A 25,194-nucleotide genomic window follows, 5' to 3' on the forward strand; every position below is an offset into this window, starting at 1 on the left:
TGGATGGACGTGGAAGACATTATTCTTTGTAAAGCATCACAAGAACGGAGAAGCATGAATCCTATGTATTCAATTTTGATATGAGGACAATTAATGACAATTATGGTTATGGGGGGGAAACAGAAAGAGGGAAGGAGGGAGGTGGGTGGGGCCTTGGTGTGTGTCACACTTTATGGGGGCAAGACATGATTGCAAGAGGGACTTTACCTAACAATTGCAATCAGTGTAACCTGGCTTATTGTACCCTCAATGAATCCCCAACAATAAAAAAAAAAAAAATTACCACTATGAGTCACAATATTGGATAAAGTACAACAGAATTTATGGCTAAGACAATACAATTATCAATGATTAAAGCATAAATGAATCTCTAAATGGCATGTGAGAGAATATATAGCTGATATCCAGTTTGTCCAAAATTCCATAGGAATAATTTTGCTTAGTTTTTTTGATAATTTGCAAGTAAAACTGAGCTGTTTCCAACCAAAGGGTAAATTTTAAAACATGAATCACTGGAGGAAAGTCAGCCCTTCTCTGATATCATTGATTTCAAAATATAGCAGTTTGCCCAAATTTCTTAAGTGTTTTTTTAAGTTGAAAATATTTATTGGATGGCCTCTAAAGTCTTTGTCATAAAATCTTTCCCCAGTCCAACATCATCAAGAGTTTCCCCCACACTTCCTTCTAAGAATTTTATCAGTTTGTGTCTTAAATTTGAGTCTCTTATCCATCTTGAGTCAATTTTTGTAAGGGGTGATAGGTGTCGGTTGAGTTTCAGTCTTTTACATGTGGTTATCCAGTTCTCCCAGCACCATTTGTTGAATAGGGATGCTTTCCCCCACTGCATGCTTTTGTTTGGTTTATCAAAGATCAGAAGGCAAGTAGAAACTGGTATTCTATTCTGTTCCATATGTCTATGTCTCTATTTTTGTGTCAATACCATGCTGTTTTGATTACTATGGACTTGTAATATAGCCTGAAGTCTGGTAGGGTGATGCCTCTGACTTTGTTCTTATTACTAAGAATAGCCTTAGCTATACAGAATTTTTTCTGGTTCCATACAAATGAAGTACTGGTCACCACCACAACAAAAATGAACAAATGGGACTTAATTAAGCTGAAAAGCTTCTTCAAACCTAAGGACACAACAAATGAAGCAAAAAGACAACCTTCAGAATGGGGAAAGATATTTGCAAGATATCAATCTGACAAATGGTTGATAACTAGAATATACAGATAACTCAAATTAATCAACAAAAAAATAGTAAACAATCCCATCTACCTCTGGGCAAGAGATATAGGATCTAAAAATAGACCAGCCATTCGATCCTACAATTCCTCTACTAGGTATATATCCAGAAGACCAAAAGTCACATTATAACAAAGATATTTGTACCAGAATGTTTATTGCAGACCAATTCCTAATTGCTAAGTCATGGAAGAAGCCCAAGTGCCCATCGACCCATGAATGGATTAATAAATTGGGCAAGAGATATAAACAGAAATTTCTCTGACGAAGACAGACAAATGGCTAACAAACATTTGAAAAAATATTCATCATCCTTGATCATCAGAGAAATGCAAATCAAAACTACCCTGAGGTATCACCTAACCCCAGTGAGAATAGCCCACTTCCCAGCATCTCAAAGCTGCAGATGTTGGTATGGACATGGAGAAAAGGGAACACTTTTACACTGCTGGTGCGACTACAAAATAATACAACCTTTTTGGAAGGAAGTATGGAGAACCCTCAAAGAACTCAAATTAGACATCCCATTTGATCCTGCAATCCCATTACTAGGCATCTCCCCAGAAGAAAAAAAAAATCCTTTTATCATAAGGACATTTGCACTAGACTGTTTATCACAGTGCAATTTACAATTGACAAAATATGGAAACAACCTAAATGCCCACCAACCTAGGAATGGATTAACAAGCTGTGGCATATGTATACCATGGAATGCTATTCAGGCATTAAAACAGATGGAGACTTTACATCTTTTACATTAACCTGGATGGAGGTGGAACACATTCTTCTTAGTAAAGCATCACAAGAATGGAGAAGCAAGAATCCAATGTAGTCAATTCTAACATGAAGGCAGCAGATGAGCTAATACAAGGGAGGGTAGGGGAATGAGCAAGTGGGGAGAGGGGAGGAGGGAGGCGATGGGAGGTCATGGTGTATGGGACTCTTGGGGATGGGACACAATTACAAGAGGGACTTTACCTAACAACCACAATCAGTGTAACCTAATCCTTTGTGCCCTCAATGAATCCCAAACAATAAAAAAAATTATTGAAAAAATATAAAAAGTCCAATGAAAAGAATAACAATACAGCATAACTGAAATGTCATTTTCCCTAAACAATATAATTACTAAGTGATCAGTTGCTTTACTATATCTTCACACTAAGCAGAACAGTCCTTGTCTCTGATCATGAGCACAAGGGGATTCCTGTAGATATGACCCTGAACTCACAGGTTATGCCCTTGCCCAAGAGGATCTGGAGGATAAGTGATTCCTGGATTCCTCACAAGGAGGAGTGTTACTCAAGGAGCCTTAAATAACATCTGCTACATCTACTCTGCTGGGAACTCCCACAGTGAACCTTCCTTAGGTTGTCAGAAATGAGATGATTGTTGAATTGTGTCCACATCCAAGGTCATATCCACTTGGGACTTCATTCTGGGGTTAATCTGTAGCACATCTCTCAGCTGGTTTTCTAGGACCTTGACCTTGGACTCCAGCTCCCACAGCTGGGCAGTGGGCCTTATGTTACTCTTCTGAGAGACCTCAGGGCAGAGGGGACACAGCCAACTCTCCCTATGGCGCTCCTTCTGCAGTGAGTACATGAATCAGAGGAAGGGGAGGTATTCATATTTTGAGTGCTAGAGATTATCAACATAGTCCAGACAGATAGAAAATATACTTGCTTCTTTAAAGTATTCAGCCATGACCCTGTCTTTCTTCTACTAGGTTCCCTTCTGGTTTCCAGCTGTGTCTAAGGACAGCTCAGCTCTCTTCTTAAGTGTTTTTGTCCAAGAAAAAGTCACACAATACTGACTCCCACATTTAATTTTAATGAAAATCCTAAATTGGGAGAAACTATTAATTAACTAATCTGCAGTACTCGAGGCATAAACTCTAAGAGAACTATAAAAAGTCAAATCCACCATGATGATAAGAATTAACATATTTGAGCACTACCTTCTTTTTATTTCATGTGTATCTCATTTCATTTGTACTTACAGCAAACCTATGAGGTGAGCTCCATATTTATTACCATTGTTCAGCTGATAAATCTAAAGCACAGACTCATAAGGTCCAAACTCTATAGCTAAGAACAGACAAGGCAGGATTTAGACCACCATAGTCCAACACTGGTACTTATAGCTTTTACCACCACTCCAGCCCAGTACTCATAGAGCACATGGCTATCACTTTTGTCCGTCTTCACCTCTGTGAAATTGGTTACTGAAGGGCAGGAACCAATTATTAAGTACTTTTGTGTACCCCTCAGAATCTCACACACTTGAAACAGTCTATAAAGATTTGTTGACTACTGAAAATATGCAATTCTTTTTGGGGCCCTATGTCTGTGTATAAAATAGCAACAAGAAATTCAGATGAGAATATATTTATTTAAGTGATTCCATGATAAACCAGTACAATGGCATATTTTAAGTATGAATTATCCAGTTTTACTTTTTATGTGGTTCAAAATATAGAGAAAATTTATTTATTCAGACTATATTAGGTAGGGGTTAGTTTAAATTATAATATATGAATATAGCAGGAGTTCATTAACTTTTTTTCTATAAAAGATAAATAATAAATATTTTAGTCTTTCTGGGCTTTAAGTTCTCTGTTGCAACTATTCAACTCTACCATTGTAAATAGAGACCAAAAAAGCTATAGAGAATATATAAATGAATGGGTATGGCTGTGTTCTAATTAAACTTTATTTATGAAAGAGGGGCAGGACAAATTTAACCAAGGGGAAATAGTTTGCCAACATCTGGACTTGAGCATAGGTAAATTGATTTTAAGTAGCTATGTAAGAGATGTTCAAGTAGGGAGCCTACTTGAATGAATAAATTAAAAATGAATATTGTATGCTTCTTATTCTGTTATAATAATTAGTTATCCTCCCAGATACTTTTGTCACTTTTTTTTTTTTTGAGACACTCTCACTCTGTCACCAGAACTAAAGTGCAGTGGTGTCATTATAGCTCACTGCAATCTCAACCTCCTTGACTCAAGGGATCCTCCTGCGTTGGCCTCCCAAGTAGCTGGGACTACAGGTGTGGGCCACCACACCCAGATACAATTTTTGTAATTTAGTAGAGACAGGGTCTTGCTCTTGCTCAGGCTTGTCTCGAACTCCTACCTCAAGTGATCCTCCTGCCTTGGTCTCCCAGAGAGCTAGGATTATAGGCATGAGATTGTTACTACTTTTAACTAAACTTTCCTTTTTAAAAATGCAAAAATAGAGGTTAGGGGCCAAGAAGGCAGACTGGAAGCAGCCTGTACATGCTTGTCTCAGGGAGAGAATTGAAGGTGGTGAATGGATATCCACCTTCAGATTGATCACCTAAGGGAGAGAATAGTGAATCAAAAGGGAGGTGACAGGAAGCACCCAAAGTGAAGGAAAAAGAAGTGAGACGTTCTGCTCTGCCTGAGCATGCACATACATACACATATATACACACACCATGGAGTACTACTCAGCTATAAAAAGGAATGAAATAATGTCTTTTGCAGCAACTTAGGTAGAAATGGAAACCCTTATCCTAAGTGAAGTATCTGGGGAATGGAAAAAGCAAACACTACATGTTCTTGGTAATAATTGAGAGCTAAGTAATGGGTACACATGGAAACAAAGAGATACACAGGACATTGAAAATAAGGCAGAAGAGGGTGAGGGGTAAAAACTTACCTATTGGGTATAATGAACACTATTCTGGTTATAGGTAAGTTAAACCCTGACTTAAGTCTTATATAAGATATTCATGTAACAAAAACATTTGTACTCCCTTAATATTTTTAAATAAAAAAACTACAAAAATAAAACATCAAATCTTATCAAATTTTGGATTCATAAAGTCTAATGTAAACAAGTTACCCCTCTCCCTCTCCTCTTTCTTTCTCTTTCTGTGTCTTTCGCCTCTCCCACAAATAGTTAAAGATACCATATATCCATTATCTATTGCAGCATAACAAATTATCAGCCAAATTTAGTCATTAAAACAACATTTTTATTTCACAGTTCCTGTGAGTCCAGGCACAATTCATCTGGGAACTCTGTTTCAGGATCTCTCTCACAAGGCTGAAATCAAGGTATTAGCTGGGACCACAGTCTCACATGAAGGCTCAACTAGAGAAGGATCCATGTTCAAAGCTTACTCATGTGGTTGTTGGCAGAATTTAGTTTTTCCTGAGCTGTGGACTAAGCTCCAAATTCCTCATTTGCTTTTGACTGAACGCCACTCTTATTGCTTGCCAGGTAGCCCTCTCCACTAAGGCAAACTCATAAGAAGAACCAGCAAGAGAATGCCAACAAGAAAGAAAGTGCAACCAAGATGAAAGTCTTTTATAAACTAATCATGAAGTGACAGGTTGTCAATTTTACAATATTGTTTTTGCTGGAAGCAAGTCACTAGGCCCAGCACTTGGTGAAGGGGAGTGGATTATCCATGGACATGAATACTAGGAGGCAGAGATCTTTGGGTCCCATTTAGAAAGCTGCCTTCCACACACTATTGAAACTAATTCTGTATTGGTTTTTTAGTGTAATGCTGTTAAAATCTTTAATTGATGGCTTATCAACAGGAATAATTGATGCTTTCATAAGATATACAGCCTTATAGATTCAAAATATATCCTAAGGAGCATGGGACAGGTTACTTATATAATATTTCTGCAAATAAGTTCCTCTCATTAGTTCCCTGACCTCAGGAGAGTTGGTATACACCGAATAATTCTTACATACCATTAGATAGGAAATAATAGTTTCTGTTACAGATGCACAATTCTAATTTCATAAATTCAAAACTAGCTGTGCAGAGCAAAAAGGGAAGAGATGAGCATTAAGTTATATAGATCTCAAATTGTTTGGGTAGTTCCTTCTTTAACTGGTTTTTGAACCAAGACAATACTCCATTTTTATTGGTGATATGCAAACCTGCCAGATGTAGGGCTTTTGTCAATAAGAAAAGAATTTTCAACAGGATGTGTGGTTTCTTTGCTATCCTGGTTCTAAATGGCACATAATGTGGCAGCCATCATTTCTGTGTCAGGCTTTCCTGATCTAACCTGAGGTTTGAATTATATATTTCAGGAAACAGCAGACCTTATTACAAGTATTTCGGTGCAGGTAGTTTATTTGAGAGATGGTCACAGGAAGGACGAGAATGTGGAGTGTAAACGAGGGTGAGAGAAATGCCAAACATAAGCGTATTGTTGAGATGGCTGCTGTGAAGGACAACTAGTATTCAATCCTGATGAGCATCCTGTAAAAACTGTGTATAATTCTCTTCAGACTTACCCCCACCAAGTAACGGGAAGTCAGGGGTATTTATCCATGAACTGCTAGTCCTCTGTGGCTAAAGGCTGCCATTTGGGATTGTTCTAGGCTTCCTTGCATGCATATTGAGAAAGTTACTTAAGTGTCGGAGAAATCTCTTAGGCAGAACAACAGAGGCTCAGGGGTTTGAGATGAGTTCTTGACAGTTTATGTGAGAAGTGCCCATTGAATGTGCAGGTAAACTCAGTGTAGCTGCTGCATACGTGGTATTACACATTATTGTTTTGTTTTTTTTTTCACCAGTACTCTCTGTTCTTAATCAAGAAATTCAATATTTTAGACCAGTCTTGCCTGGCATTCAATGTTTTTTGCAGTAATTTAGATAGAAATGGAGACAATTACCCTAAGTGAATTATCTCAGGAATGGAAAAACAAATACCTCATGTTCTCACTAATAATTGGAAGCTAAGTGATGGGCACTCAATGAATATACACTATCCTAGTGCATATTCACTCAATGAATATACACTATCAGATGACATTGAAAGTGGTAAAAAGGTAGAGTAGAGGGTGTGAAGGTAGCTTCTGGGACTTACAGCTCTCCCCGAAACTGGGACCCTATACTTCTATTTATTTGGTTTCCTCTCTCATCACTTTTTCTTTTCCTTAAGTCACAGAATCTTTAAATAGAAGAACCAGGAACTTTATCTGTTGGAATGATCATTCCAACCTTTTTATATTCCCAAAGAGAAACCTGAGGCCCAGAAAGGTGAAATGATGTGGCCAAGTTTACAAAGTCAGCCAGTGGCAAAGCCAAGACCCACATCCCTGGCATCTTCTCACGGCTATCTCCTTCACATCCCTTCTACCTCCTTTTAGTTGATACAGTACTATAGGATTGATTTCCACTAAGAGATTGAGATTGATCTAAACTCTCTAAAGTAGATATAGGCAACTGGTATATCAGCAACTAATATGCTCAGTGAGCTCAACCAAAATCTTTTCTCACTCACAATTTATTTTTTAAGCATTTGGTATACTCCCATATTGGAAAATAATAATGCTGCCTGATGACATGGCTTTTCTTTATTTCTACAAAGAGCTTACACATCTATTTAAGTCATTTTATTCAAGAAGCTATAGGATTTCTTTTTAATTACTAACAGATTCCTGCAAACTAGTATCTATTGCAAATAAGTATCTAATTATTAGTGGGTGATTTCTGCTTCTGGTCTTTGTGGTAAGGAGAAAAGAATGGGAAGTGAATTATATCAAAATGCTGCTCAGCTACGGGAAATTGACACAGTAGAGACATGATCTTTGATAATTTATACTTCAGAAAGTGAGATCAATAGCCCCACCAGAGTCTTTTGTACCACATTAATTCCCAACCCCTGACTGACCTGTAACTCCTTTTTTTGTTTTCTCCTCCCCACATGGAACCTGGAGCATGGTAGGCACCTGGGATTTTCCTATTTCAGTTTCAATTTGGATGATATAAAACAGTTGGTAGACAATTAGCTTAAAAAAACTTCAGGTTAGAACACTCTAGGCTTGAGTGTACAGAATCTAATGCCAAGAAAGTAAAGTTTCTATCAGGTAGATTCCCATGGAGATATCCTCATGGGGCTGTATTCTCCACTGGGAGCTCATATTAAAGTACAGATCTAACGCAAAACCAGGCCACAGGGCAGAGGATGGATAGGAAAGCTTCTCAGCTATCACTCTATCACTGACTCTGCCATTCAATTAAAATAAATATTTTATGCCATACTCTCATCTGTGAAATATTCTTCAGCTCTCCATCAAAAGAATCCCATGATGTAGTATCCCAGTGGTCAAAGAATTCAGATACATTGTGGGAAAGCTCAGCACCAGAAAAAGAAGCTTCTTTATACTCTGGAACTATCCCAAGTTTCTATGTGTTATAGGGAAATGGCTTTTCCATCACAGCAGGTTGAACAAGGCTTCTAAAACTACCTCTATTTCTTAGCCCAGGTTCACCCACTCCCTAAATACCTTACCTACTAGTCATAAGTTGGCTTGCATCAGGAGTCTACCATCTATGATTGCTGTTGGATGACAAAGAATCTATACACACTCACTTAAGATGGGCCCGCCCACTCACTCTGATAAGGTTCTGAATTCAAAAACAATCAAAGATTAAATGTTTGGCCAATGCCACCTTCCTAATATGGCTTATTCATTTCACTCTAGGGGGCATAGCCAACTTGGAAATCATAAGCCAACAAGCCCACCTCAGCTCTTCTATGCTCCTCCACCTATGACTATAAACCCTATCCACCATTCCAAGATCTTTGACTCAGCCTAATCCAAAGAACAAAACTGGACTATTTTCATTAAACTTCTCTCTTCTGCCTTGCTCACAAGTAAGAAATTTGAACCTGGGGTTGAGGTTGGGAGTAAGTAAAGAAATGGAAAGAGCATAGAAGGAGGTGAATCACTAACTGATGCCTGGGAAAGAAACTGAAGAAGATTGTGGTTATCTGCCATCTTTGAACATTTATTTTCATAGTATCTCCATGCCTGCAGGTGTGAAATGCTGCTGTTTCTTACTTGTCTATCCTATTGCATGCACTTTCTCACCTCTCTTCCACATATAATGTTGTCATTTGGTGAAACCACAGTCTATGAGTAATTCTGATTCACAACCCCAGAGAGGTAGGTTCCCACAGGGGTCAGTGAGCTCCACAAGCAGAGTTTGGAGACAAGCCAGATCAAATGTGAATTACACTTCAACCATTTTTTTTTTTTTTGCTGTGTGATCTTGGTAAAGCTAAGGAGGAAACTCAGTTTTCTTACCCTTATAGTAGAGACAACTCATAGAGCTGTTTTGTTACAAGCAAGCTTTTTGTTTTTGCTGTTGGTTTTGTTCTGTTTTGTTTTTGTAACAGCATATCTCAGCCCCTGTGACATATGGGACTGCTCACTACAATGAGGCTATGTGAACTTAGATTATGTGAATTTAAAATAGGGCAATATAAAAATACTAATAGTCTTTTTTTAAATCGACAGAGTCTCACTGTACCGCCCTTGGGTAGAGTGCCGTGGCGTCACACGACTCACAGCAACCTCTAACTCTTGGGCTTACGCGATTCTCTTGCCTCAGCCTCCCGAGCAGCTGGGACTACAGGCGCCCGCCACAACGCCCAGCTATTTTTTTGGTTGTTGTTGCAGTTTGGCCGGGGCTGGGTTTGAACCCGCCACCCTCAGCACATGGGGCCGGCGCCCTACTCACTGAGCTACAGGTGCCGCCCAATACTAATAGTCTTAATGCATGCACAGAACATGAAATACAACAGATTCTACTTTCCATTTATTCCCCTGGGGAAAATTGCCTTAAATTATGCAAGTTTTGAATTATGCAATGTCTTCAGCAGCTCATCCCCTGCAAACCAATGTGACTAAGAATCTACAATCTGCCAAATGAGTGTTAAGATTTACATAAAGTGTCTTATTCAATCTTTCGATGACCCCTCAAGACTAATCCTTAGAATCCTACCTGATATGAAGAAAATAAGATTACTAAGATCCAAATCCAAGTTGGCCTGGCTTCAAAGGTGTTTGTTTGTTCATTTTCTTCCTTTATTCCCCATCTTAATAATATCTCCAGTCTCTCCCTCTCCCCTCCTCTTCCTCTTTCCCTCCCTCCCTCCTTCCTTCTCTCTCTCTCTTCCCCCCACCTTTTCCCTTCCTCCCTCCCTCCCTCCCATACACTGACTACACAAACATTAAGTAGAACATATCTCATTACCTCCCCCAAACCCATGGTTGCCTTTCAAATATTATAATTGTCTTTTTTTTCTTCATTGTGGTAGTTTTTCCATTAGTGGGCAATTTGCTCCTGACCCCTACTCCTTCCTCATCCCTGTCCTCATTAGAGAAAAAAAATGTATATCACTTGTTTTGTTATTGAAGGCCCAGTTACAGGAATTAAACCATGGCAGGAACTGGTATTCCTATCCATCCACTGAAATGTAATGAAATGTCGTAGACACAAGCACAGGGAAGAATATGCCCTCTTGTCTTGATTCTCCCCCTTCTTCCAGATGCCACCACCTCCCACCTCAACTCCCTCAGATGCCTGCATTTGCAAGAGGCTGACACTTGGGATTCCTTTCTGCACATGTCCCTATGGTGCCTCTAACAATGGATATCACCTAGTGTTCTTTGTGTATACTGGGGCTGGCACCTCTATTCTGCTCCTACCACTCCACCCATAAAACTCACATAGATAGTGAGCTTTGGCAAGCTACTTTGAGTAGTTTTCTGACCATCACAGTGGAAATAAGCCTATTCATTTTTATAAACAATACCAGTTATCTAGGCCTGTGTACCACTGAACACCTAGCAAACTAATTGCTCTTCAAAGGTTGATCAGGTTCATTTATAACTCATTGGTTCCTGCAGATACCAGGCTTGGAGGCACTGCCACCCAATGGCTATTTCTGCAAACAGCAACTTGACAAGAGTTGTAGTCACTCAACTACTCTGTCCAGAACCCAACAAGAATATCAGACATGGAGAAAAAACGGGGTGGGGGTGGTGACACTGGGATGAGCCAAGTAGTCAGTGCTGCCACCATCCATCTCTGCCAAAGGAAATCTGATTTTCCCATCATTAAACAGCAGGTGTGAGCTCTTTAATTAGGCAATAAAAATGGCAACTTGGCAGTGAAACTATAAATGTGAAATTACACAACACCATGAATCTTTGGCACTAGGATTAATTTGACTATATTTTTTCTCATGATATAGTGAATAAGTGTAGGTAAGAGAAAAAATAAAAAAGCAAAGACAGAATTCTTGTTTGCACCTTTTTTGACTACTAGCTCTGTAAGATTTAGATGCATATTTAATAAACTTATTTTCCCCAAAAAAAAATGGAGCTGGGGAGAGTGGTGGTATTCTTCATAAGACTCATTGAAAGATAAGTTGATTGGAGCTACCAAAGCCCTCTATTTCATATAATGGAAACACGTCTAAGGCTACTGTGTCCAACAGGTATCCATCATTTCAGCAACTGCATTAATCAAGGTTAATTAAAAATTTTCCACTTCTCAGTTAGATAAGATGAAATTGTACCGTACAGAGGAGAAAAGCTGCTCTTCTGCATTAGTGATGGTTTACAGGCATAGTTTGAGGATAATTAAACACTGACTCAAGCAGGTAAGTACGAGAGATCATTCCACTGAAAGAAAGAAAAATATATAAATATTTGAGATTGCTCTGTGGATTCCATTTTGTCTCTTTTTCATTAGAAAACAATACTTGATAATAGTCATTTGTGATTTTTCTCCACTATAGTGAATTTCTCTATGTATATTTTCATTAGCAATCTTCTGGAGTAATGTCATAGCTCTCTGGGGTCAACCTAGGGACTGGAAATGTGAATATACTTTAGTTGGCACATTGTCATATGATAGTTCTTTGCCCATGAGGATTGGAGAAGGCATCCAAGCTTTAAGAATATTCAGGTAATGCTTCTACAATGACTCATTCTTCTGTCCTGGGGATAAATATCAGGTAGAAAATTGCCCAACTCATGAACAACTGGCTTCATGACACAGGAAACAGTATAGAATTTGAACACAGACCAAAAAAAGTTGTGGGGCTAAACAAATTAATTAATTTTCCATTTCAAAACTAAACTGAGGATATAATTAATAAAAAAATCAACTCAAGAAAACTTGCCAAAGTTTTTTAAAAAATGCCAAGGCAATATTGTGAAGACATTAATGGGAAATAGCTCTAAAGGATGTCAACATGATGCCAAAACAATTGAGCAATTAACCAAATTCCACCATCTAAACTGTTTAAACATCAGATAGGTGCTTATCTAGCACAATGAAAACCTGAACCACTTGACTGGCTCTACTTTTCTAGCAAATGTGTTTGTTTTTGTTTTTCTTAATTAAGTATGACTGAAAAGATACCAACTCAGTGAATCATAACAGTATTTTGAGAGCTCAATTACCTCTGAAAACTATCTTCTAAGTTTGTAGTAAAGTAGTTCAGGAAGGGATCACATAAGCCCAAGAATCATAAAAAGAATGTGACAGGGAAAGATGTGAGCTAAACACATCTAAGGATTAGCAGCCAAAGGGAGAGAATCTGACATCAGAGTTGGGTAAAAGCAACAAAAATCTTAATCCTAAGAGACCAACACCAAGGGACTTCACATCACATGTAATAGACATCTCACAACACCCTGTAAATCCGAGTGACTAATGCATTTAATGCTAGCACTTCAATGCTGGAAAGATGTTCATGATTTGGAGGAAACTCAGAGACCAACCAAAATGATTAAGTGACCAAAAGGATTCACTTATGAGCAGCTGTAAAAGAAGTCAAATACATTATTGGCCTGCTGATGGCCAGAAGGAAATGGAAAAAGGTATACAAGTTACTGGACCATTTTGCCACAACATATGTGGAACTAACACAAGCAGTTCAGATTGTCTTAGACAAATAGGATAAGGCAGGTAGTAATCTTACAAATAATAATTGGAGTATATTATTCCTGGACACTGTGAACACCATAAAGAAGATGAATGATGGTCAGCCCTATTGGACTTAACTCTTGGTATGGACATATGTCAGGCATTGACCAATTCCTCTCACTACGTACCACTGGGTCTTAAAACATTTATAGGCCATCTGAATAATATATAACTGGAAATGCTGTGATTGGTATTACAGGAGAACAGTATTGCTCCAGAAGAACAAATGCAATTCAGATCATTGTTTATTAAAGAAAGAGACATTCCAGGAATGTTAAATATGCTAAAAAAATAAAATCTCACTAATTGTCTTCTCTTAGAAGTATCAAATATATGCAATTGGGGGTAATAGTATCTAGTTTAGAATTGTTAAAATCAAAGCACAAAAATGCAAAGATAGCTATATATTTCCTTCCTCCCGCCTCCCTTTCTTCCTTCAATTTTAATTAATTCAACCATTGACCCATCTATCCATTATTCATCTATCCATCATCCATTTATCCATCCACCATCTATCTATCCCACATAACTAGTACCTAGCCACAATTTTCCAGGTCCTGTACTGGTGTAACAAAAAGCAATACTGCACAGGGCCTATCTTCAAAACAAACAAACAAAAAACAAAAGTCCAACAAAAACCCAAGCTTACAGTCTAAGGGTAGGGTAAGAGGAGTTGGTGGGCTAGAAAGGAAGAGACAGGTTCAAAAGAGGATGGTAAGGGAACAAAGAAAAGTGGCCCCTAACCCAGATGGGAGAAAGGTAGAAGAGATTTCCCAGGACAAATGGGAGACTTCCCAGGAAAATTGATATCTGAGCCAAATCCTGAAGGATTCTGAGGAATTCCTTAATCAGAAAGAATGGGAATGAGCATCCTAAGTAGGAAGAGTGATATATTCGATGGACTGGAGATTACAAAGTGCTGGACCATTTTGCCACAACCTATGTGGAACTAACACAAATAGTGCAGATTGTCTTAGACCAGCGGTTCTCAACCTGTGGGTGGCGACCTCTTTTTTAACAAGGAAAATACACTGCGGCATTAGGAAGGTTGAGAACCACTGTCTTAGACAAATACTATAAAGCAGGTAGTGATCTTAAAAATAATAACTGGAATATACAAGGATTGTGGATGGTTTTTATTTTCCTTGTTAATTTTTGTCTCTTCCAAAATTTCAACATTAACAAAATCACACCCTTAAATGGCCAAATAATTATAAACATTTATATAGTGCTTATTCTGTGTTTGACACTATTCTAAGTTCCTGACACATATTGAGTGATTTTATCCACATAATGATTCCATGAATCAGGTGCTATTATTATTCTATTTTACAGATAAGGAATGGAGGCATAGACAGGTTAAAGAACTTAATAAAGTTGTAGAGTTAGTCAGTAGTAGAGCAGCATTTCTTACTTGGGCATCTCGTTTCAGAGTCTGCTTGAATGTCCTCTGTGCTGCTGCCAGTTTTCTAAGTGAAGAGCCTATTTTCATATCATTTACTCATCCAAAAATTGATCTAATAAATAAACAGTAATATAGTCAAATGTTGGGAAATAGAATGTTTATAACAAAATTTATTGTCACAAAAAATAAGATACAAAATAACCTAAATGTTCTTGTTTTTTTTTCCTTTTTTTATTGTTAAATCATAGCTGTGTACATTAGTGCAATCGCCTGTACCCATTCTAAGATGTACCATAGATGTGGCCCCACCCATTACCCTCCCTCCACCAAAACCTCCCCCTTCCCTTCCCCTTCCTTGGCCCTTTCCCCATAGTCTTGTGCTATAGTTGGGTTACAGTCTTCATGTGAAAGCTATAATTTAGCTTCATAGTAGGGCTGAGTACATTGGATACTTTTTCTTGCATTCCTGAGATACTTTGCTAAGAAGAATATGTTCCAGCTTCATCCATGTAAACATGAAAGAGGTAAAATCTCCATCTTTCTTTAAGGCTGCATAGTATTCCATGGCATACATGTACCACAATTTGCTAGCCATTCGTGGGTCAATGGGCACTTGGGCTTCTTCCATGACTTAGCAATTATGAATTGGGCTGCAATAAACATTCTGTTACAGATGTCTTTGTTATATTGTGACTTTTGGTCTTCTGGGTATAAACCTAGTAAAGGAATTATAGGATCGAATGGCAGGTCTATTTTTAGGTCTCTAAGTGTTCTCCAAACATCCTTCCAGAAGGAACGTATTAGTGGGCATTCCCACCAGCAGTGTAGAAGTGTGCCCTTTCCTCCACATCCACGCCAACATTTCTGGTTTTGGGATTTTGTTATGTGGGCTACTCTTACTGGGGTAGGTGATATCTCAGAGTAGTTTTGATTTGCATTTCTCTGATGATTAAGGATGATGAGCTTTTATTCATGTGTTTGTAGATCTTGCGTCGGTCTTCTTTAGAGAAGTTTCTCTTCAAGTCCCTTGCCCACCCTGAGATGGGGTCACATGTTCTTTTCTTGTTAATACATTTGAGCTCTCTGTGGATTCTGGTTATTAGACCTTTATCGGAGGTATAACCTGCAAATATTTTCTCCCATTCTGAGGGCTGTCTGCTTGCTTTACTCACTATGTTCTTGGCTGTGCAGAAGCTTTTTAGTTTGATCAGGTCCCAGTAGTGTATTTTTGATACTGCTTCAATTGCCTGGGGAGTCCTCCTCATAAAATATTCACCCAGGCCGATTCCTTCAAGAGTTTTCCCTGCACCTTCTTCAAGTATTTTTATAGTTTCATGTCTTAAGTTTAAATCTTTTATCCAGTGAGAGTCTATCTTAGTTAATGGTGAAAGGTGTGGGTCCAGTTTCAATCTTCTACAGGTTGTCAGCCAGTTTACCCAGCACCACTTGATAAATAGGGAATCTTTTCCCCACTGAATGTTTTTAATTGGCTTGTCAAAGATCAAATAACGGTAAGTAGCTGGATCCATCTCTTGGTTCTCTATTCTGTTCCAGACATCTACTTCTCTGCTTTTGTGCCAGTACCATGCTGTTTTGATCACTATGGATTTATAGTACAGTCTCAGGTCTGGTAGCGTGATTCCTCCTGCTTTGTTTTTATTGCTCAGTAATGTTTTGGCTATTCGAGGTTTTTTTCTGATTCCATATAAAACGAAGCATTATTTTTTCAAGATCTTTAAAGTATGACAATGGAGCTTTAATAGGAATTGCAGTAAAATTATATATTGCTTTGGGCAGTATGGACATTTTAACAATGTTGATTCTTCCCAGCCATGAGCATGGTATGTTTTTCCATCTGTTAACATCTTTGGCTATTTCTTTTCTTAGAGTTTCATAGTTCTCTTTGTAGAGATCCTTCACGTCCTTTGTTAGGTATACTCCCAAATATTTCATCTTCTTTGGCACTACTGTGAAAGGAATAGAGTCCTTGACTGTTTGTTTGGCTTGGTTATTGTTGGTATATATAAAGGCTACAGATTTATGGGTGTTGATTTTGTAGCCTGAGATATTGCTATATTCCTTGATCACTTCTAAAAGTTTTTTAGTAGAATCCCTAGTGTTTTCCAGATATATGATCATATCATCTGCGAAGAGTGAAAGTTTGATCTCTTCTGACCCTATGTGGATACCCTTGATCACCTTTTCTTCCCTAATTGCAATGGCTAAAACTTCCATTACAATGTTAAAAAGCAATGGAGACAATGGGCAACCTTGCCTGGTTCCTGATCTGAGTGGAAATGATTTCAATTTAACTCCATTCAATACGATATTGGCTGTGGGTTTGCTGTAGATGGCTTCTATTAGTTTAAGAAATGACCCTTCTATACCAATTTTCTTAAGTGCTCTGATCATGAAGGGATGCTGGATATTATCAAAAGCTTTTTCTGCATCAATTGAAAGAATCATATGGTCTTTATTTTTAAGTTTGTTTATGTGTTGAATTACATTTATAAATTTACGTATATTGAACCAGCCTTGAGACCCTGGGATAAATCCGACTTGGTCATGGTGTATAATTTTTTTGATGTGGTGTTGGATTCTGTTTGTTAGGATCTTATGGAGTACTTTAGCATGTATATTCATTAGTGATATTGGTCTATAATTTTCTTTTCTTGTTGGGTCTTTCCCTGGTTTGAGGATCAAGGTGATGTTTACTTCGTAGAATGTGCTGGGTAATATTCCTTCTTTTTCTATATTTTGGAAGAGGTTTAGTAGTATAGGTACAAGTTCTTCTTTAAATGTTTGGTAGAATTCTGACATAAAGCCATCTGGTCCTGGGCTTTTCTTTTTAGGGAGATTTTGTATAGTTGATGCTATTTCAGAACTTGATATAGGCCTGTTCAACATTTCCACTTCGTTCTGGCTAAGTCTTGGTAGGTGGCGTACTTCCAGGTATTGGTCGATTTCTTTCAGATTTTCATATTTGTGGGAGTAGAGTTTCTTGTAGTATTCGTTAAGGATTTTTTGAATTTCTGAGGGGTCTGTTATTTCATCATTACCATTTCTGATTGATGAAATTAGAGATTTTACTCTTTTTTTCCTGGTTAGGTTGGCCAAAGGTTTTATCTATTTTATTGATCTTTTCAAAAAACCAGCTTTTGGATTTATTGATCTGTTGTATAATTCTTTTGTTTTCAATTTTATTTAATTCTGCTCTGATTTTGGTTATTTCTTTTCTTCTGCTGCGTTTGGGGTTGAAGTGTTCTTCTTTCTCCAGTTGCTTGAGATGTTCCATTAAGTTATTGACTTCCTCTCTTTCCGTTTTCTTGAGGAAGGCTTGCAGTGCTACAAATTTCCCTCTTAGGACTGCCTTTGTAGTATCCCAGAGGTTCTGGTAATTCGTGTCTTGATTGTTGTTTTGTTCCAAAAATATGGCGATTTCCTTCTTAATCTCGCCTATAACCCATGTATTCTTCAGCATAAGGTTGTTCAGCTTCCATGTTTTTGTATGGGTATGCAGGTTCCTGTTGTTATTTAGTTCAACTTTTATTCCATGATGGTCTGAGAAGATGCAAGGAATAATTTCTATTTTTTTTAATTTGCTGAGGTTAGATTTGTGGCCTAGGATGTGGTCAATTTTGGAGTGTGTTCCGTGGGCTGATGAGAAGAATGTGTATTCAGTTTTTTTGGATGAAATGCTCTGCAGATGTCTGTTAAGTCCAGATGTTGAATGGTTGAGTTTAAATCTAAAATTTCTTTGCTTAGCTTCTTTTTGGAGGATCTATCCAGGACTGCTAAAGGGGTGTTAAAATCTCCAACTACTATGGAAGTGGAGGAGATCGAGTTGCTCATGTCTGTTAGAGTTTCTCTTATAAATTGAGGTGCGTTGTGGTTGGGTGCATAAATATTAATAATTGAGATCTCATCGTATTATTACCTTTAACAAATATGAAGTGTCCATCCTTATCGTTAATTATTTTGGTTGGTTTAAAGCCTATTGCATCTGCGAACAGGATTGCAATGCCTGCTTTTTCTGCTTTCCATTTTCCTGGAATATAGATGACCTTCCCTCTACCTTGAGTCTATATCTGTCTTTTAATGTAAGATGCGATTCTTGGATGCAGCAGATATCTGGCTTGAGTTTTTGTATCCAGTCTGCCAACCTATGCCTCTTTAGAGAACAATTTAAACCATTCACAATTAAAACCATTTAATTGAGAGTATTGATAAGCCTTTCGAGAGACCCGTGGACATTTTTAATCCTTTCGTGACTGTGGAAGTTGGAATTTGATCAAAAATTTTTTGTGTGGGTTTACTTTTGTGGTGGAGAATTACGCTGGTCTTTATGGAAGATAGGTCTAAGAATGTCCTGGAGAGCTGGTTTAGTTGTGGCAAATTTCTTCAACATGTGAATGTCGTTGAAGTATTTAATTTCTCCGTCATAAATGAAGCTCAGTTTAGCTGGGTACAGGATCCTGGGTTGAAAGTTATTTTGTTTTAGGAGATTAAAAGTCAATGACCATCCTCTTGTAGCTTGAAAGGTTTCAGCAGAGAGATCTGCAGTTATTCTGATATTCTTCCCCTTGTAGGTAATGGTTTTCTTTCGTCTGTCAGCTTTCAGAATTTTCTCCTTCATATTAACTTTAGTGAAATTGATTATGATGTGTCTGGGGGATGTCTTATTTGGGTTGAGTCGTACTGGAGTTCTGAAACTGTCTGCTATCTGAATTTCGGAATCTCTTGGCATGTCTGGAAAGTTCTCCTTCATAATCTCATGGAGAAGAGACTCCGTGCCTTGTGAAGACACTTCGTCATTTTCGGGGATCCCTATAAGACGAATATTGGTTTTCTTCAAATTATCCGAGAGCTCTCTGAGACAGTGGTCTGTTTTTGCTCTCCATTTCACTTCTTCTTTGAGGGTTTGGGAGCATTCAAAAGCTTTGTCTTCAATGTCAGAAATCCTTTCTTCTGCTTGCTCCATTCTGTTACTGAGGGATTCTACTGTGTTCCTCAGATATTTGAGGGATCCACCTTCTTGTCTCAATGTGTCAAAATCTTTGGTCATTTGGTCTTTGAATCCACTGAATTCTTGAGATAACTTTTGGAATTCTAATTTGATCTTATTTGCTATCCAGATCCTGAATTCAATTTCTGACATCTCAGCTATTTGTTTGTGCATGGGGTCTTGTGCTGTTTCTGCCCCATTGATCCTTGGGGGAGTTGATCTACTCTGATTATTCATATTGCCAGAGTTTTTCTGTTGATTTCGCCTCATGATTGTTTTTCACCATTGCCTCTGGCTGTCCTCAGAGTTGGGGAGGTGTCTCTCCAAGATTAGACCCCAGGGGGATCACTCTACTGTTGCTGGATCTTTGTAGGGAGTGACCCTGTGTAGTTCCTCTGGGGCTGCTCTAGCTAGGGAGTTCTGGTTGTGGAAGCAGCTCCAGTTTGTGACACACCCAGATCCAGCAACAGGGATGGGGGTGGTGCGCACGGTTCTGGGAGTTCCAGGCGCCCAGTGACTTTGGCACAGTGAGCCCAAGGCTCCAGCAGTCTCTGGCCAGGAGAGGAGCTCTGCTCAGAGGCAGGGAGAGCTCCAAAGGACACGCAGCTACCAGAGTCCCTGTCCAGATGAATGGGCTAGTGTGGAACTGGGAGGACACAGGAGGGAGGACACAGGGTTGGGTGGCTCCCGCAGTTTCTGGTCAGGGAATGTGGAGGCCCGGTGGGTGCGGGTCACCGGTTGGGGGTTGCTGCACAGCTCTTATGGAGGTCTGGGCGGCGCCAAGCCCAGGAGTTTGAGGTTCCTATGAGCTGTGACATCATGGCACTCTACCCAGGGCAACAGCCCAAGGCTCCAGTGTGCCAAAACCGTCTTACTCTGGAGGATTAAGGCTGTAAGGCAGCTCAGTGCCCGCCTTTAGTCTGTTCAGTCAGTAGGTTACTTTGACCCGCCCAATCCTTGCTCTGAGACCCTGAGGGCAGAGCTTGCCGGGGCAGTTCTTTCACAATGGCTTCCTGCGCCCAGCTCAGTGGCTCAGTCTGGGGCCCCAGACAATGCCCAAAGTTCTCCACACTCCTGCTCAAGCTCTCCCCAAGGCAATTCAACTGAGTGCCAAGTCCAAGAACACCGAAACAGTTCACAGGTAAGGCCTTTCCGGTTTGCAGTCTGACTGCTGCTTGTACTTATGGTTGCCGGCGTGATTAGGTCGATCGAACACACGCAACCACTTGCCAGTTTTCCACTGTTTTTGTCCTCCTCTTGGGGTCCAGAAGTCCCTTGCTGGCTCCCTGTATCCTCAAAGGGATGATTATAGGCAGATCCCATCGGCCAGAGATGCCTGGAGTCTTGTCAACCCAGAGTCGCTGTTCCCAGTTGCAGGGAAGCTGTTACTCGGCCACCATCTTTAATCTCACCCAACCTAAATGTTCTTGTAATGTGAAATGATAAATCATGGTACAGACCATTATGCAAGCATTGGAAATTATGATCTAGAAGCAAGTTAAATAACATGGAAGCATTGGAAATTACACTCTACAAGCAAGTTAAATAAAATTCAAAAGGAAATGCAAGATATAAACTGTATGATTCTAGTAGTGTATTTGTGTGTTCAAAAAATAATTTACTATTCAGACTGCATTCTAATTCCAGTCTTGACTCTGTCACTTACTACTTTTCTTTTTCTGTTGGTAGAGATGAGGTCTTGTCATTGCAAAGGCTGGTCTTGAACTCTTGGCCTTAAGCAATCTTCCCGCCTCAACCTCCCAAAATGCTAGGATTACAGGCATGAGCCACTGTGCCTGGACTGTCACTTGTAACTTTTGTGACCTTATTTAACCCCTCTGTACCCAGTTTTCTCATTAGAAAAATGGGTACAATATAATTGTTATACAGATTAAAAATAATACATATTAAATGCTTAAAATACTGGCTGGCATGCACTTAGTAACAGCTATCAAAAATGTACCCCATGATTATATCAATGTACACAGCTATGATTTAATAAAAAAAATGTAGGAAATTCTATTTAAAAGTGAGACCTGGATAGTATACATTCAGATAGCAGTTTGATAAGTGTCCTCTGTAGCATGGGATCTAGTTTTCCAACTTTGTCCAGTTATTTTTTCCCTTTATTCTTTAAAAAAATAATTATTTAATAAGCAGAAATAAAGAGCATTTTCCATTGTAAGTAAAAAATATTTGCTTTCACAATCTGCTTTGTCAAATTATAAGCTTTATTAAACACTCAACCAAACACTGAAGTGTTAAAGAAGTATCCTTTTTAACCAGATACCTTCTCAAGACTAGTGTCCTAATATTTTACTTCAGTTCAATGCTCTTAAATTGTGAGGGTGTAAACAGCAGTGTCCAGCCTGTGGCCTGATTTTGTAAGGACTTTTTTACTTCTCTGTGGTGTTGGATATCATGAAAAGTATGCACAGAACTTTTTTTTGTTGTTGTTAAAAAGTGTCTGTTAGTGTTTGTGTATTTACCGTGTGGCCCAATACAACTCTTGTTCTTCTAACATGTGGCAGAGGAAAAAAAAAAGGTTGGACACCCCTGGTTGTAAAACTATTTAGAACTGTGCTTACATGTCAGTTTATATCAGTAAGCTGGAGGAAATTATAAATTGGCTTTTGAAGGGCCTAAGGCTATTATACGTAGGTTATTTCTCATTCAAGTTTTGAAATTATCTTAATCATAGATTTTTAAATGATAGGAAAGAAAAGAACGGAGTGAGCAGTTTTAATAATAGTATCCAATCTATTTTACCTGAAAGTTTTGTTTTATTCATTAAGGGATATTTTAGACTTTTTTAAATTAAGTAAAAATTGCATATATTTATGATGCCCAACGTGTCTTGATATGTGTATACATTGCAGAATAGCTAAATCAAGCTATTTAACATATGTATTATCTCACACACTTCCTTTTGTGTGTGGTAAGAATACTTAAAATTTACTCTTACTAAGGGAATTGTTGAAGTCATCTTTGGAGCAGGTCTCAGGGATAAAGCTGCTTGAGCAAGTGGGCTATACTGAGATGGAATGAGGGCCCAGTGCAGGGGGCAGGATGTGTGACTTTCACTACTCTGCCCCAAATCCTCAAAGTAAAATCCATGCATTGCTTAAGCACTCTTTTTAAGCAAGGGTTAGAAAATCCTTAAGCAAGGGCTAGAAAATCCTTGAGCAAGGAAATGAGGATATTTTGCTGCTCACACCATTAAGAATCTGGTGTCCCAGCAAGATTTCATGGTCTCTCTCTCTCTCTCTCTCCCTCTCTCTCTGTCTCTCTCAGGTCTCCTATGTAAAAGCGATTGACATCTGGATGGCGGTGTGCCTTCTGTTCGTGTTTGCTGCCTTGCTGGAATATGCAGCAGTGAACTTTGTCTCCAGGCAACACAAGGAGTTCCTGCGCCTCCGGAGAAGACAGAAGAGGCAGAATAAGGTACAGTTGGCCTTCAGTGCAGAAAAAGTCTCATGGGGCTTGAGGTGGTTACCCAGGCAATGTACGTCAGAAAACTGGAGAACACACCATGAGCAAGAAGCTAAGATGAATTTTTGTCCAAGTATGCTGAGTTAGCGGGTAGGATAGTCCTTTAAAATTGACACAGACTTGTCAGATTTAGCAAATAAAAGGACAGGACATGTAGTTAAATTTGAATTTCAGATAAACAACAAATAATTGTTGGTGTAAGCATGTATTGGGACATATTTATACTAAATTTTTTTTATTAATTTATTTATTTTTATTGTTAAATCATAGCTGTGTACATTAGTGCAATCAAGGGGTACAATGTGCTGGTTTCATATACAATCTGAAATATTCTCACCAAACTGTTCCACGTAGCCTTCATGACATTTTCTTAGTTACTGTATGTAGGCATTTGTATTCTGCATTTAGTAAGTTTACTAAAATTTTAAATTTAAATTTTCCCTTAGTAGAATTTTAATTTTACTACAAATATTAGGACATATTTATAGTAAAAATTATTTGCATTTATCCGAAATTCAAATTTAATTGTATTTCCTGTACTTTACCTGGCAATCCTAATTGGAAATATATACTCAATTTGACAAAGTTACTTGAAAATCTTGGTTGTTTTGAATGTTGATAATTTGTGTGTGTGTGACTCTGAGTGTGCACATAACTGATTTAACTGTTTTTTCCATTTATTGCTCTGGCTTTATGTAAATAATGCCCTACCAAAATAGACTGCAACTTGATTAATCTAATTGGACTGATCTCATTTTCTTGGCTTAAACTTTAATGCATAAACCTAAGTTTTACATTTTCCAGAGACTTGAGATTTGAAATACATAGCTCAAGAACTCAAGTTCTGTGGTTCCCAAACTTGCCTACACATTAAAATCATCTGGGAATTTTTCAAAACTCCTAGGTCTTGGCCATACCCCACACCAATTAAATCTCAATCTTGGGATGAAGCACAGGCATGGCTATTTCTGCTGTGCCCAGGCAATTCCAATGTGTAGACGTGTTTGGAAAGCACTGCTCTAATTTATAATTCAATCTCTTATAAAATACCAGACGGCTTGCACCTGTTTTCCTTTTCAAACTCTGGAAGAGAAATACGCTTTTTGATGTAGAGAATGTTACCACCTGTAATAATATTGCTACAGAAATGAAGTTAAAATTTATCTACAGTAGAGAAATTTTTCAAATTATGGTCCGCCAAAAATTGAGAAATTAAATGTGCTGGTGAAGTCATAGTTATATGCTACTATGTTGGAATGAAAATAAAAATGCTTACTGTCAATATTCATGCTTCCAAATATCTAGATATAAAGCTAAATGTTTACTGAGTTAGACATTGCTTACTTTGAGGAGTTTGTATATGTCTGAGGTCACTGTATCCTGATGCATCTATCAGAAGGTTCCTGCATACACTCTGAGTTGTGAAAGAGAAATAACCTGCAAGCTGCCCTGTCTCTTATTCTTTGCTACCTCTCAGGAACATTTTGTTCTGCCACAGCCTAAGGAAAACAAATATCTTCTTTGCTATACATTACCTTTTAATATTCAGTCTTTCTCAATTTTGTCCTTCCTGCCTCCCTGCTGGGTTCTAACCATTTCTTTCAAACCTCATCCACGGAAGTTCAGCACACAGTGGCACAACTTCAGGGTCACTTGCGCCACCTAGGAAATATTAGATTGTGATGATATACAGAGTTGATACTGCAACTAATTAGTCAGTGGTTGAAGTCACTCAACAACCCATTTCAGATGCTGTAATTCTGCCCCAGGCTTCCCCAAACTTACTGTATCATAAGACTCACCTGGACTCTTACACAACATACTCATTCTCAGAGGACTCCCATGCAGACACTGATTCATAAGGTTTGGGGTGGAGCACAAGAATCTGTACTCTTAATAAGTACTCTGGATGATTTTTTAATGATGAGATACACTTAAGAAACACTATTCTGGCTTACTGATTGCATACTCTCTTAGATCAGAGAAGGAAATGAGTTTCATTTTGCTTTCCAATCTTAAATAATTGGTAAGACTTTTTGGAATGCTGTGTGAAGGATTCTTAGGCTATTATCTGGGCTATGTGGGAATGAATTTTGTGACTGATTATCAAGTTCTGGCATTACAGAATAATATATATTAAAGATTAGTGTAAAAAAAGTATAACTAATCAGTGAACAGAGAAAGGAAACATGAAATATAAAAAAAATCAATCTAATAAAGGGGGCATATGGAACAAGATAG

The 25,194-nt window shown here is 38.4% G+C and overlaps 1 protein-coding gene across 2 annotated transcripts in view; it reads left to right on the top strand.

The window, feature by feature from the left end:
* Positions 1-25,194, top strand: part of GLRA2 (glycine receptor alpha 2) — a 231,649-nt gene that overhangs the window by 166,557 nt on the left and 39,898 nt on the right. For both annotated transcript variants that reach the window (XM_053579984.1, XM_053579983.1), the window contains one exon: positions 22,756-22,905. In XM_053579984.1, coding sequence (XP_053435959.1) covers positions 22,756-22,905 — 150 coding nt within the window. The remainder of the gene's footprint in view (positions 1-22,755; positions 22,906-25,194) is intronic.

The sequence above is a fragment of the Nycticebus coucang genome, chromosome X (assembly GCF_027406575.1).
Source record: "Nycticebus coucang isolate mNycCou1 chromosome X, mNycCou1.pri, whole genome shotgun sequence".
NCBI classification, from domain to species: domain Eukaryota; kingdom Metazoa; phylum Chordata; class Mammalia; order Primates; family Lorisidae; genus Nycticebus; species Nycticebus coucang.